The sequence below is a fragment of the Sinocyclocheilus rhinocerous genome, unplaced genomic scaffold, assembly GCF_001515625.1.
Source record: "Sinocyclocheilus rhinocerous isolate Xijiao unplaced genomic scaffold, SAMN03320098_v1.1 scaffold1168, whole genome shotgun sequence".
Lineage (NCBI taxonomy): Eukaryota > Metazoa > Chordata > Actinopteri > Cypriniformes > Cyprinidae > Sinocyclocheilus > Sinocyclocheilus rhinocerous.
In genome coordinates this window covers 870,594-886,619 of record NW_015650373.1, presented here as the reverse complement: position 1 = coordinate 886,619, position 16,026 = coordinate 870,594, and the positions used below count along the sequence as shown (strand labels likewise).

General features: G+C 36.3%; 1 protein-coding gene across 1 annotated transcript in view; it reads left to right on the top strand.

The window, feature by feature from the left end:
• Positions 1-15,349, top strand: part of LOC107711915 (cadherin EGF LAG seven-pass G-type receptor 3-like) — a 44,514-nt gene extending 29,165 nt beyond the window's left edge. The window contains 19 exon segments of the mRNA XM_016517004.1: positions 3,041-3,224; positions 3,308-3,409; positions 3,491-3,585; positions 4,591-4,800; positions 4,905-5,088; positions 5,884-5,893; positions 5,946-6,072; positions 6,295-6,501; positions 9,047-9,221; positions 9,303-9,415; positions 9,559-9,638; positions 10,157-10,283; positions 10,440-10,559; positions 10,700-10,797; positions 11,257-11,348; positions 11,513-11,686; positions 11,799-11,987; positions 12,854-13,727; positions 14,377-15,349. Of these exon segments, the coding sequence (XP_016372490.1) occupies positions 3,041-3,224; positions 3,308-3,409; positions 3,491-3,585; positions 4,591-4,800; positions 4,905-5,088; positions 5,884-5,893; positions 5,946-6,072; positions 6,295-6,501; positions 9,047-9,221; positions 9,303-9,415; positions 9,559-9,638; positions 10,157-10,283; positions 10,440-10,559; positions 10,700-10,797; positions 11,257-11,348; positions 11,513-11,686; positions 11,799-11,987; positions 12,854-13,727; positions 14,377-14,404 (3,189 nt within the window). The 3' untranslated portion in view covers positions 14,405-15,349.
• The last annotated feature ends 677 nt before the right edge of the window (positions 15,350-16,026 follow it).

Genomic DNA, 16,026 nt, shown 5'->3' with positions numbered 1-16,026 from the left:
TTCACTATCATGCCGTTAGAGTTGCATCAGCCCAGTGTTATTAATAGTGCTGTGCAGAAAGAGAAATCAAAGACTCCCCTCATAAACTATGAATTAATTTCTCAGACCTCCCCCTGGTAGAGTAAACCCACACATACAACATCTCTCTCTCTCTCTCTCTGTCTCCCCCTCACACAGAATGTTAAGAGTGCCTAAATTTAAGAACAGAAATATCTCTCTCCTTCTTGCTCTGTTGTTTGTTAGATTCCCATACATAATTTAACAGTTTTAATAAGTCTCAGTACTGCAGCCTGCTAGTTGAATGTGTGTTGAATAAAGTTGCTTTTTTTCTGAGGACTTTATGGTAATCTTGTAGTGACTTCTGAAGGATTCAAAGCAGTGGAAGGCTTCATCAGAAGAACATATGATTGTATTCCTGCATTCCATTTCTGATTAGTGAGCTTTTTTCATTCATCTTAATAGGGTTTGCACACACTTTTGCACAGTAGTTCAAACATCTCCCTGCTGAAAGAGAGCGAGAGAGAGAAAAGGGGTTATTGTGTCTTTTGATCAGTCGTCATGCAGATGGAGGCTTTTCTGTATGACTCTAGTAAAGGAGAGATCAAGGCTATGCTGTTTTGTTGGTTGGTTTGAATAGAGAGTGACATACTTTCAGTTCCTTAAATTCAATATGCATGTGAGGTGTGTGATGTTTTTTCCCCTCAAGTATATTTTGTTGTTGTAGATTTAATTGGGGCATGTGTATCTTTTATTTTATTTTCGAGGATGAATTTCTTTTTATCATACAATTTTATTGCATTATTTTTTTCCCCTGAGATCCATCTATAATGTTAGTCATGTTTTATTTTGCCTTTTGACTCTTTAAACGGGCAGGTTTTTTGCTTCTGTTCCTTTAAGCCACCTGAAATGAGTAACAGACTAAAGATTTACTGTCACATCCAGTATATTTGGCACTGCCTCATCATGCATTAATTTGTTGTAGGTTCACAAAACAGTTCACACTGAAACGTGTCACTCAGACTGTCAAGGTTGAATTGATGTGATCGGTCATAAAGTTTGATTTATTTTAATCTTTTTTTTAAAACTCTGAAATCTCAAAAGATCACAAAAAACTTGATTTTGCAAGATATAATGACACTTTTGAACACTTTCTGGTATACAGACTGCTCCCTGAACACTCCCTCTATCTGTCATTGGTCGGTCAAACAGATAGCCCCGCCCCAAACTTATATCATTGGTTGAGCCAACTCTGCGATAGCAGTCACAGTGTTTATACTTTTCAGTAAAATAAACCTAAGAATGGCTGAGAAAGTACTTTAACATTGAAAAAAGTATTGTTTTGTAACAGTTTACATTTTTCATATACAGGATTCTACGGTAAAAGCTGTATGGATGCATGTCAGCTGAACCCATGTGAAAATCAAGCAAAGTGTCACAGGAAGCCAAGCTCCTCACATGGATATATCTGTGACTGTGAGGACAATCACTATGGACAGTATTGTCAACACAGGTACACATTCATACACACCACTTGTATGCACAATTACATGAGCACAAATGCACACACACACATCCCTACTGAATCATTACATGCACTGAAAAAAATGTTTTCTTAAATATTGTTTTTGTCCTGCTCAGTAGCAATATTTTAACATACTTGAAAGAAGATAAATTTAGGAAAAAATAGTTTTTTAATAGTTTCTTTCTTTCTTTTTTATTTATTTATTTTCCAAAATTTCCTTTATATTATATTTATATTGCATATTTTGAAATGTAATTTATTTCTGTGATGGCAAAGCTGAATTTTTTTGAAAGCCAGTCTTCAGTGTCACATGATCCATGAGAAATCACTCTAATATGCTGACTTGCTGCTCAAGAAAAATTTGTTATTATTTTCAATGTTAAATCTGTATTTTAACTTGTTTGGTGTGAACTGTGGCAATATAAGAAAAGATGTCTGCAAGCTTAGATACATAAACCCTCTTAGAGGGTTCCTGTAACATAAGACAAGGCAAGCACAAGTCTACTCTATACACTCCATAGGAACACGGCCATACTGTCTCAGTATCAGCAGTCACAGTAAAAGCTGTTCCAACAACCAGCAGCTTCATAAACATGCTGAGTGTTATGCTCCTCAGAGAAAACTTCATGTTCCTGACCTTCTCAGAGGTTCAGGGGAGTAAAAAACGAGTTTCTCAGGAACAGCCTGTGGTGAACCTACAATGCATTTTTTTAAACACGCATTTTACATTTATTAGGCACATTTCCAGCTTTACTTTATTTGCTGTTTTATTTTCAAAGAATATACTATGTAATATATAGTATATAGTGTACACAAATAAAATGGGGAAATGAGTGAGAATAGGAATTGGAAATGTTGCATTACAGATGCAAACCTGAATTGCCTGCCCAAGGCAATCTATAAATTGAAATCATTATTTGGACAACTACAGCTATAAAAATGGCTTTTTTTAGGTTATGAAGTTGCATAAACTCTTCTTAGTAGCAGCGTGTTATTCTGCAGTTTTCCTGTATACAGTATTCACAAACATGCATTTTGCTAGTATGTACAGTTAATACCTTTCCATTTTATTCTTTAAATGGTTATAGTCAAAAACAAACATGTAATTCAAGCATGTTCTTTTGATTTGGTACTATTTTTAGGAGTGAATGACCACATGTTCACATATAAATGTACATACAGTATAGCTGGTCTAGGAGGTGTTAATTGGTTAGTGTGTGTGTGTGTGTGTTTAGGAGTAATTAAAAGATTAGATAAGTGTGTTCCTCACTCTGGGGTGCTATAATAAAGCTTTACTCACTCTCACGCTGTATATCAGGCTTTTCATTGTCCGTATATTACACTCCAATCCCAAAGGAAAACATGAACACACAGACTTTAGAGACATTATCAGACTTTTGAAAATATGAAGGAATTTTGTTTAGTATTTTAGCTATTATGTTATAATCACTATGCTTTGTGATTTTTATCAGTTTGTGTTGTAAATGCATAAGTTATGGATGTTTTTGTGTGTGTCAGGAGTTTCATTACCGACGGCGGGGCAGTGACATCTGCCTGCCATGTGACTGCTACCCAGTGGGCTCCTTCTCAAGGTCATGTGACCCTGAGAGTGGCCAGTGCCAGTGCCGACCCGGCGTGATTGGCAGACAGTGTAACATGTGTGACAATCCATTTGCTGAGGTCACACAACCAGGCTGTGAAGGTAAATACTGTACCCATCCATCCAACCATTAATCCTTTGTTCTCTCCATATTTGTTAATCATTTCTTCACCCGCTTTTCTTAGTAATCTATGATGGTTGTCCGAAGACCATAACGTCAGCAATCTGGTGGCCCAGAACAAAGTTCAACCTGCCTGCTGCTGTCCCCTGTCCCAAAGGATCAGTAGGTGAGTGTGTATATTCACATCTGCGTCTTTCATGTGTCTTTTTTGAAGTCCATCTAATGCGTTAGTTCATCGTTTTCGAAGGAACTGCGATTCGGCACTGTGATGGAGAGAGAGGATGGCTGGACCCTGATCTGTACAACTGCACCTCTCCTCCTTTTGTGGAGCTAAACACAGCCGTGAGAACCTATACCTGCACATTTACTGTCTATTTACTGTAATGAGGCCTGTTTCATACATATTATTTATTTATTATTTTTTGCAGAAACATTTTCTGGCTTACTACATTGAAGATTATTCAATTTATCAAATTATTATTAAAATTCTATATAATTGGCAATAATTATTTTCATGGCTGATAATTTACTTGATAATTACTAAAATTAGCCATTTTTAAATTAATTTAGATACTATAACATTAAAATATGCTGTATGAAAAATATATATACATTTTGATTTAAGATTGCTTTTAACAGTCTTATTAAATTATTAGTGTATTTTAAAAGATTCATTTTAATTGTGTATGACATGTTATTACAGTAAAGCTAATTTAATTGTTAAAAAAACAAACAAAAAAAAAAACGGGGGAAATGGGCATGCACAATTTCTAATATTCAATATTGACCAAACATTTTTAAAAATCATCCAACATCCCTGATATTTTTTAGCTCTTGAAGATCCGCCCTCTTCTCCGGGAGCACCAGCTCATTTGCATTTAAAGGGAAAGGCTCATACTCTAAAAGTGGCAATTTTAACAAGCTATAAAAAATGATCTGTAAGGTATTTTGAGCTAAAACTTCACACACACACACACACACACACACACACACACACACTCTGGGGACATCAGAGACTTATTTTACATCTTGTAAAAAGGGGCATAATAGGTCACCTTTAATAGAGCCCATACATTATGAAGTGCTTCTTATCATATAACTCATGAAATACTTACATTTATATAACTTTCAAAAATCATTATTCTACACAAAACTGAATTAAAACTCAAAAGTGTAGCTACAAAGTGCTTAATTGTCATAAATTAATTGAATACGCATAGCTCATGTCGACACAGGATGTGTGAAACAGGTCTAAGATCCATAACTTTCACACAGTCATGCACACAGGATTGGAGCTGCTTGTCTATATTACATAAAAAAATTTTCATTGTGTGTGTGTGTGTGTAGCTGGAGGCGTTGGAGAGAAATGAGACAGAACTCAACACCATCATTGAGAAAAAACTAGCCCATCAGCTTCGTGATGTCACAGAGGCAACAACCCGTCTCTATGGAAATGACCTTCAGATAGCCGAGCGGCTGCTTTCTCGCCTCCTGACCTTTGAGAGCCTCCAGTCAGGCTTTGGTTTGACAGCCACTCAGGATGCACATTTCAATGAGGTGTGCATTACCTTAGGGAACCGATGAATAGCTGGAGATTTGACATTCCAGTTTTATTGAGACTAGTTGATTAACGTCTTACTTTGTTCTGTCTCTATCTGCAGAATGTGTTGCGAGCCTGTAGTGTTTTGTTGAGTCCAGGCAGTGCTGCGTTGTGGAGGGGTCAAAGTTCAGGTCAGACTGGAGTGGCGGGATTGGCCGATCTGTTTGAGCAATACACCCGCATACTCGCCCAGAACATGAAACAGACCTACCTCAATCCTGTGGCACTTGTCGCCCCAAACATCGGTCAGCATCAATACACAACAAACACATACAAAAGAAGTAATTACTTTTATTCAGCAAGGACTCATTCAGTTGATTTTTACATTATTATTATTATAAAAAAAATTTATTTCAAATAAATGCTGTTCTTTTGAACTTTGTTCATCAAAGAAAGTACAGATCATAATATTAAGTGTTACTTGTGCACCAAATACCACTTTTTTTTAACTGTGATGGGCATAATACTTATTAATATTTATATTACTTATAATATATTACTCATATTTATATTTAATATATTTTTGTTTTTTATAAAATAATGTGTGGCTTATTAAGTTGCTTCAGTCCAGTAAATATTAGTTTTGTATGCGACAAGCATAGCACTTCCACTCTGGAGAAAAAGTAAATATTGGAAATAATCTGTCATGTGCAGTGTGAGGTGAAGTTGAGAAAGATCAATGTGAGACTAACACCTGCAGTGTGCACCTACGGCAGAAAAACTGATCTATTAAAAGAATCCTGTAGTTCACCCAGCATTTATAATAATAAAAAATGTTTCTTGAGCACAAAATCAGCATATTATAGGATATAAGGATATACGAATTGTATGACACTGAAGACAGGAATAATGGCTACAGGAAAAATTCAGCTTTGTCGTCACAGGAATAAATTATATTAAATTAGAAAACAATTATTTTAAATTGTAAAAATATTTCACAATATTACTGTTTCATTGTATTTTTGATCAAATAAATGTAGCTTTGGTGAGCGTATTTGATTTCTTTCAAAAACATAATTATTATTTTTTTTTTTTTACAGATTTTGAATGGTGAACTTATTGTAAGGATTAACTGGTAAATGCTCTGAATGTGTGTGTTCAGTGTATCAGCAGGAGGCTGCTGGACTGTGAGGGACTGTAGTGTGGTGTATAGGAACACGTCACATGTTCGCTGTCAGTGCCACAGACTGGGAACCTTTGGAGTCCTTATGGACAGCTCACAGAGAGAGGTAATGTACACACACACACACACAGACAGAACAAAGAATGATAAAGGCCACATAATTTGAAAAGCTATTCTTTACAAAAATCTTCACATTTATTAGGTTTTTCAAAAACATAATACTACATAACAACAGGATGTTCCATAGTGACATCTCCTTCAGCACAAGCACTGTTGCTGATATCTTTTCCCTTCTCTCTCTCTCTCTCTCTCTCTGATTGCTAAGCAGCAGTTAGAGGGTGACCTGGAGACCCTCGCCATAGTAACATACTCCTCGCTCTCAGTTTCCATGGCGGCGTTGTTGCTAACAGTGGTGGTTTTATCGTGCCTGAGGGGACTGAAATCAAACACACGCAGCATTCATTCCAACATGGCTGCCGCTACTCTACTCTCTCACCTCACATACCTGCTGGGCATCAACCAGACGGAACAGCAGGTCAGAGAAGAGAGATGTCTGTGTGTGTCTGAATCTAAATGTGGGTTAGTGAGATAGACAAAGAAAGTTTGGGTGGGCATGAAGACAAAAACATTTCAACAAACAAACAAACACAATCTGTGTAGTCTCCTTTTGGCTTAATAATGTACATTGTTATTTGTAGATTGGAATTCAAAATATAATACATACATACATACATACATACATAAATCTGCTTTAAATTGATCATAAATAGCATGAAAAGACATTTATAATTTTCATTATAAATTATATATAATTTTTAGGATTTCTATGTTCTAAAGCAGCGGTTCTTAATACTGTTCCTCACGTCGCCCTGCATATCTCTCTCTCTCTCTCTCTCTCTGATTGCTAAGCAGCAGTTAGAGGGTGACCTGGAGACCCTCGCCATAGTAACATACTCCTCGCTCTCAGTTTCCATGGCGGCGTTGTTGCTAACAGTGGTGGTTTTATCGTGCCTGAGGGGACTGAAATCAAACACACGCAGCATTCATTCCAACATGGCTGCCGCTACTCTACTCTCTCACCTCACATACCTGCTGGGCATCAACCAGACGGAACAGCAGGTCAGAGAAGAGAGATGTCTGTGTGTGTCTGAATCTAAATGTGGGTTAGTGAGATAGACAAAGAAAGTTTGGGTGGGCATGAAGACAAAAACATTTCAACAAACAAACAAACACAATCTGTGTAGTCTCCTTTGGGCTTAATAATGTACATTGTTATTTGTAGATTGGAATTCAAAATATAATACATACATACATACATACATAAATCTGCTTTAAATTGATCATAAATAGCATGAAAAGACATTTATAATTTTCATTATAAATTATATATAATTTTTAGGATTTCTATTTCAAATAAATGCGATTCTTTTGAACTTTCTATTTATTAAGAATCCTGAAAGAAAATGTATCATGGCTTCCAAAAAAATATTAAGCCGCACAACTGTTAATAATCAACACTGATCATAATCAGCATAATAGAATGATTTCCAAAGGATCATGTGACACTGAAGACAGGAGTAATGGCTGCTGAATATTCAGCTTTGCCATCACAGGTATACATTACATTTTAAATCATATTAAAATAGAAACAGTTATTTTACATTGTAATAATATTTCACAATATTATGTTGATAAAATACAATGTTGATAAAATACAATGTTGATTTAAACAATATAAATCAAAAGTCACAAATCTGTAACAAATATATAAAATATATAATACATTGTATACTTAAATATATAATAATATTATAATAATATTAAATGTAAAAAGTAAACATTACACACACACACACATATATATATATATATATATATTAAAAAACTTCATCATAATTTTTCTTTGTTTTAAAATGTCAGGATGCTATAGCTTTGGATCCTTTTGGTCAGGATCCTTTATAGCTTTTTATTTTCTGTTTTGAATTTTAAAAAAGTCTCAGATTTTCAATGTGGCCTCAGACGTTTGGCGACCACTTCATATTTTAAATATTTTATAAAGGCAAGTCTAACAGCAAGTATTAAAGATCATGAATAGTTCAGTAGAAAGTGAGCTGATTGTCAGGATAAAGCACTAGCTTGAATATGATTTGTCATTCAGAAACTGACATTTCAGCCATTAGTACAATATGGTACAAAAACCACTTATACCACACAGTGAGCTGGGAACCAGACATTATTAAACACTTTTCTTGATACTGACGCTCTCTCTGTATCTCTCTCGTCCTCAGTCAGACCCTCACACATTTGTTCTCTTTCTAACGCAGGTTAACACCATTTTTAACAGACATTATTCTCAGGAGTGCAAACCACTCACACTAAAAGCATATTACTGCTGAGTACATTCATTTCAACAGCTGTACTGGGATGTGAGTGTGTATGTGATAGAGTATGTGTTCATTCATAATTCATCTTCTCTCTCAAACATTGACTTTGCTTGCGTGTATTGATTTTAGAGCTTAGATTCTCTTTTTTGGACATGTACTGCAGAGAGCATTCAGGAAATTATGGGAATGAGATCAGGAAATGGTTTGAGCTGGATCTGAACTCACAGCACTTGACAGAGCACCACATCTTAATAAGTCAGAACACAGTTGCAAACCAATAGGCCACAGTGTATCCCACTTTTATTAGGCCAAGGACACAATAGAAAGAAAGAGCAGGGTCCTCTGTTACATACTGTATCAAACTGAATGTTGCATTTTAACATTAAAGTCTGTCCTTTAATAACATGTGTTTAGTATCATATGTATTTACATACTTAGCCACATTGCTTACGTTAAAATAATCTTTTTGAGAGTCATAATTATACATTACATTTTAACTTTAATATAGGAAGGATTTAGCTGACCTTCAGCTTTTAAATTTTAGCTTTGGTTGATATAACATTATTTTAAGGTAGGATAAATATATTATTTAAAACTATTGTTTTGTTTTTTTATACATATCCATGCAATATGCTGTTTTTGTCTTTTCTATTGTCTAATTGGTTCATTCTGTCCGATTCTCTCTGATTGGTACAGTTCCTGTGCACAGTGGTTGCAATTCTGCTGCATTACTTCTTTATGTCGTCATTTGCGTGGCTCTTTGTGGAAGCTCTTCATATTTACCGTATGCAAACAGAAGCAAGAAACATCAACTATGGAGCCATGAGATTCTACTATGCTATTGGCTGGGGAGTCCCTGCTATCATTACAGGTGTGTACACACATACACACACACACATATATATGTGTGCTTTCACGCAGATATGCTCTGTGACATGTATGTGTGCTGCAGGGCTGGCGGTCGGGTTGGATCCAGAGGGGTATGGCAACGCAGATTTCTGCTGGATCTCCATGTATGATAAGCTCATGTGGAGCTTTGCGGGACCAGTTAGCGTCGTCCTACTGGTATTGTGCTCTTCAGTGTGTTTATGTGTTGTTTGCACCATTCAAAGAATTTTTATATGTCTTTGTAATTCTCTTTCTGTGTTTTGGATGTGTTTAGTACTGTAATGATCATCTACATTGGCAACTCTCTCTCTGTTTTACAGATAAATGGTGGGATGTTTTTGATGGTTCTGCGTATGACATGTAACCCCACTCAGAAGGATATAAAGAAGCTGCCTGTGATGTGAGTACAACATGCATGTTTTCAGGAACATTCAATATGGAAAATGGGAGGGGGAACTTATAAACCTTATCATCATGAATATTATTTAGGTGACCTCCAAAAAAATGTTAATTCTATCATCATTTCCTCACCTTCAAATTGTTCCAAACCTGTATGAATTATTTTCTTATGCTAAAAACAAAAGAAGATATTTTAAAACCAAAACCAAAGTGAGCATTTTTTCTTTACACCCCAACCAAAAAATATTATTTTATATTATGTTACTATAATATTTTAATTATACTAGTATAATACAATCATATTATATTATATTATATTATATTATATTATATTATATTTACTGTTATATATTTTCCAACAATTGTAAAAGCTATATTGGTTATAATGCTGCTTCTTCCCTGCATGTTTTTCTAGATGCAATTCATGAGTGTCAAATTTTCAGCACATAATTTATGACTTTTCATCTCTTTATTCTAAATTCATTCCTTTTATTCGATTTTTCCCTCTCTATCTCTCAGTTCTACTATCCGCAGTGCCTTCCTCCTGTTATTATTGAGTACATGTGTTTGGTTGTTTGGTCTTATGGCTGTTAATAACAGTGTCCTGGCGTTCCACTACCTGTTCATTGTCCTCTGTTGCGTACAGGTAAGTGTGTGCTGGCTCTTACACATCTCTTTCTTTTGTGTGTGTTTGTGTGCTTGAGTTTGTCATTGTCATTTTTGCATTTTTTACACTGTACACTTTGATAGTTGTGTTCTATATCATCTAGTATAATGTTATTCTCCTACTCATCTGTCTCAGGGATTGGCTGTACTGTTAGTTTTTACTCTCCTGAACTCTGAGGTGCAAGAGGCCTGGAAACTGGCCTGTCTGGGCAAGAAAAGTCCCAGTGAAGAACCTCCCAGACCTCCACAGATTACTGTTAGTGAACACAAACATACATATTAACATATGACCCCCACTACATGCACAGCCACATACACATCTTTAACACAAACCCATATTTGACTTCATGGAGTGAAAATAAGCATGTGGAATTGTAACCTGCTGTATGTGTACAGGGCCAAAACCCATACAACAGCGCCTCCCTGCTGGAGCAGAGCGGATTACACCGAATCACACTCGGAACTTCAACTGTCTCATCAGTCAGCAGTGCAAGGTGTGTCAACACATCAACATCACCTTGAGATTGAAAATTCTTTAAACAATTTATACCTCGATGTAAACACATTTTAAAATAAAGAAGGGTCATGAAATAAAAGTTACACTTATTGGTTACATTTTAAGGTTTAATGAACTAACAATGTTTTTTACTATACTGTGTTATTACTATGTTAATATGTGTAAAAAATATGTTCATTGTTAATTCATGTAATTTCAAATAATGTAAAGTTTTGTAGATGTAAACTATTCACTCAAATTCTTATGCGGATAATATACTGTTCAATGTCAACTGTAGATTGTATATCACTTTCTTATTTACATTTTTTACATTGTACATAATTTGTATGCTGAACGGTGAAAACAGATGTAAACATTTTTGTAGGCATTTTGGTTGACTACCTACTGTATGTATCTGTATGTAGCAAACTGAAATCTAGCCTGTATTTTTTCTCAGGGAGAATCTCTTGGCACGGCAGACTCTAGAGCACACTCTTGGTCACACAGGGGCCACTGACCTGGACGTGGCAATGTTTCACCGCAACGGAGGTACACTAACACACAATAACCTGCATGCATGTACGTATTCACACTTACACACACTCCTTAGCTGATCGCTAGTCATTCTTTACTTGTAATATTCTAGTGTTTATGACTTTGTCTTGTCAGTATTTGTGTCATTTAGTTTATCTATTCTTCTGACTGTCTGCCAGGTGAGGACTCAGACTCAGATTCTGATCTCTCACTGGAAGAGGAGCGGAGTTTGTCCATCCCATCATCAGAGAGCGAGGACAACGTGCGCCTGCGTGGACGCATCCAGCGACACTTCAAACGGACTGGTCACGGCGAACGTTTACTCACAGAGCCCACCCACAATGGTGGAAAAGGTACCAATATTATTGTTGCAGTTGTCTATGTCATTGGTATTGAAGCCAAAGGAGTGCAGAAAATTTAGTATATAAACCCAACTGTTAGTGTATGGAACTGTTTATGTGTCAGATCTGGATGGCAATGACCTGCTCTCCTATTGGCCAGCGCTGGAAGGCTGCGAGGCGCACTCACTGCAGAAATGGGGCTCAGAGCGCCGACTAGGGGGCGACTACAGCAAGGATGCAGCTAATAACAACCAACCAGACGCAGCGCTGACCAGCGGAGATGAGAACGGACTCACACACAATCACCGCAAGGGTGAGGCACACTTTAATTCAAAATGTTACCCAATATTGACCAAAAACGATACATTGTAATATTTAATTGTCCATACTTATTCCTTCTCTTTTCACATTTAGATGACATCTGCCGCCACTTAAACTTTAAAAACATTAAAAACAAATGAAGTAACATGGGGTATTATAGTAAAACTACAACTAAAACCATTTAAAAAAATAATTACTTAAAATAAACATTAACTGAAATAAAATAAAATATAAAAAATTTTTGTTTGTTTTTTTCATCTAAGTTCCAAGGCAAAATTTATTTTCATTTAGTTTAACTTGATGTAATAAAATAACTAAAACTGCAATAAATAATAACAAAACTATGTTGACATATTTAAAATAACAAATAAAAGTGGCAAACACACTAATGAATTACTTAAACTAAAAAAAATTAAATTAAAATTACAGAAAATAAAAAAATAAAAAACTAATTCAAAATATTAATTAAAACTATAACAGCATCTCAGTGATACTACAATAACACTGACCGATATTAAACATTTTTTATTCACTGGCTTATTTTTTTCTTAAGATGAACTTTCCATCATCTGACACTTACATTATAATGTTGTGATGTCTAAATTCACAGCAACTGATTTTAGCTTTTAGTGTTTTATAGTATTTTTAATTTATGTAGAAATAAAATAATTGTATTTTTATTTGTTTTAAAAAAATATATATTTTAGAAATAAAATAGCAATAAAATTGTATAACTTATATAAATTATATCAGTTATATCCGTTACATGAAAATAGTTATCGGCTTATTGCGATTAGCCAGAATTTTGATATCTGTGCATAGAAAGCCATACTAAACCCCTCTTCATCAATTTCTCAGGAATCCTGAAGAATCGTCTTGGATGCCCTCCTGCTGTGCAGGGCCTGTCTGCCGTGGGTCGCGCTCCCAGCGAGATGTCCTGGTACAGGACCTCCACATTGGGTCACCGAGGTGTCCCAGCTGCTTCCTACGGTCGTATGTACTCCGGAACTGGCTCACTGTCCCAACCTGCTTCCCAATACTCTTCCCGCGAACACCTGGATTCACTTGTGCGACGTCAGCGTTCCCGTGACAACCTCGACCTGTTGCCGAGAAGACGCGAGCTTGGTGCCGAACCCCTGGGTGGGTCCAGAGAGAGGCTGGGCCCTGTTCACAGTAACCATGCCTCCAGGGAGGATCTGGTGGGCAGGGGTGGTATGGTGGGTTTAATGGGGGCAGAAGGTTCGTTAAGTGGTTCAAGAACTCAGCTTAACACTCTAACAAGGCAACAGGCCTCTCGGGAGCACCTCGGAGGGGCTTTTATGAGCAGTCGGTCCCGGGAGCAGTTGGAATCTAACGGTGGAGCACAGCCCTGCAGGGAGTGGCTGAGAACCCTGCCGCCCCGACAGCTCTCACACCCTGAGCCACACCCACCCTCCTCACCCCCTCCACCAATCACAGAGGAACCCCAGGAAACCCTGCCCTCTCGCCGTGGTCGCCTAGACTCCGCCCCCCCATGTAGGTACCCTCCATCTACAGCTGCACCCGGAGCTCCATCCAGTCGCCCACCCTCTAGTGAACACCTGGATATCCTCTCCTCCATACTCACCTCCTTCAGCTCCTCTGTCTTAACCCCGCCCCCTAACCCTGTCTCTGCCTCGGCAGGCCCCTCCCCTTCCCCACCTCCTCTCTCTGCGACCTCTCAGAGCGTCTCTGAAGTATCACCTGACTCTGAGTAAGTCCAGCCCATGTTTTGTCACCTTTTGTCACCTTTTGTATTCCTCATTTGTTTCATGTTCATCCTTGGTTCTGTTCAGTTACAAAATGTCAAAGCTGCTCTTTTCCATACAGAAAAATGCATGGTGATCAGTTGCAAATTTTGTGTGGTTTACAACCGCTACAATAAAAAAATACTTTTTAGCTTTTTAATTTTAATTGTTTTATTTTCAAGTGATGAAACATGAAAATTGCTAATAAAAATAAAAACATACGAAACAATATAAATATATAAATTATAAAATATAATATATAATGTGTGGGTATAACATTATTAAAATAATTAAGAGTTTTTAGTCAAATAATCCTAATAAATAATAATATAAATAATAAAAAAAAAATTTTTGTTGATATTTTAATTTTTTGTTTAACATGAAACAAAAAGTTTTTTTTTATTGTTTGTTTTTTATATTATTTTTCAGTGATCAAGATTTCCATAAAATATAAAGATGTTATAAACAATACATAATATATAATAAATGAAAATAAATCTGTATACATATATATCTCACCTAGAGTACTAAGTGAGCCCCTTCAAAAAAAATGATGCACAGGATGACATTATTGACATTTTTCCTGTTCTGTCTTTTTCTTTTTTCTCCTTTTAGAGTTAACAGAAGTGATGGACAATCTTGATGATTCCTTCACAGTCCCATAATGCACCTCTGCAGATGGGCTCAAGAATCACAGGACAGAGCCAACCGGAGCAATCAGGACTCCTACTTGACCCTGGGAAGTGCGTTGGACGTGAGCGTGAAGTTGTTCATCGAGGGCTGGAGATGTCACCCTCCTGAGAACAGACAGGAAATCAGACCAGAGAAAGTGATGATTTCTATGATTTTCATTTATCCAAACTACAAACCTAAGATTTCAGACCAACAGCTGAGAAGACTGGTCAGAGACACACACAGAGAGAGAGAGAGAGAGAAAAAACTGTACAGAACATTTTTATACTTTTTGTATCTTTTTCATCAGAGATCAAAGAAGAAAAATCTCTAGTGATGTTTTTGAAGATTGTGTGGATATGTGTTTAAGTGGGTAGGATAAAAAAAAAAACATTTTCAAACATATTCCGAGCCAAAACAGTCCCAAACATTCCAACATGTGTTTATGCAACAAGCCACGCCCACTGATAGACCGGAGAGAGTCTATGAAGAAAAGGATTGGTCCGCGTAAATGCAGAAGTTATTGGCCCAAACATAGGATTGGTGGGAAACTCCAGAGACAGTGATTGTAATTGTAAAGAATTATGAAACAGAAGATATGTTTGGACCGTAATGATTGTCAATCAATGGATTGTTTTCAGACAGGTGACTTGATTGGAAGATTTTAGGTTGGTCTAAACACATTTCAACAAACTCCAACAAACTCATGCTTGTATATGAAATGCCTGTCCGGTTTCGGGAATATTTTTGGCCGAACTGCTCTGAAATAATATTGAAGCATGTGTTGAAGTTTGTTGCAGCTGTGTGAAGAGACCTATTATTCATTTGTGTAACTAGCCTACAAGCATATTCAAGACTTTGTAGCATAATTAAGACCTCTTTCATATCCAGGCTTATCATAATTCAAACATTGCTTTAGGAAGTGTTACTCAAAGATCCCAAATCAACTATTCAGGAGAAAATATTTAATCCACCTTTGATTTCTTTTCTAACAAAGAGAGCATATCTAAATATCAGTCATTATTGTCTCTGTGGAGTATGACATCATCTTAGTGCTTCAGAGGAAGATACATTGAAAAATGAGCTAAATTCAGCAATTAAGGTAAGCTCATCTCAAAATATCAAGGGAAATCATGCTTCATCATATGACTTTATCTCTTTAGTCATTTACAGTATTATCATGAATTTTGCCAAAAAGAGTGCCCTGTGTCACCCCTTTTATACCTCTTACCTGTCATAAAGTGCTTCAGTACTTTTTCTATTCATGGTTTTATATTTTATTTATTACTGCAACTTTATCTTGTACAGACATTAAATTAATTTATTTTCTTTATTAATATTTATTGAAATTAATTTCTCTACCATAATCGTTGCTGGAATGTTTCTGAAGAAGAGCGTATGGGAGTTTTTTTTTTCTTTTCTAAGAGTGAGATTTCATCTGTTTCAAATGTTTCATGTGTGAAACTTTTGTACATGTACTGTCTGATATGTCCCCCTTCGCTTCTGTTCAAAATGCATTCTGGGAAAAGAAATGTCCTCTGTCCATCAGAGAGAGAGAGAGAGTGGTGGAAGACAATGATTGGGTGGGAGAGA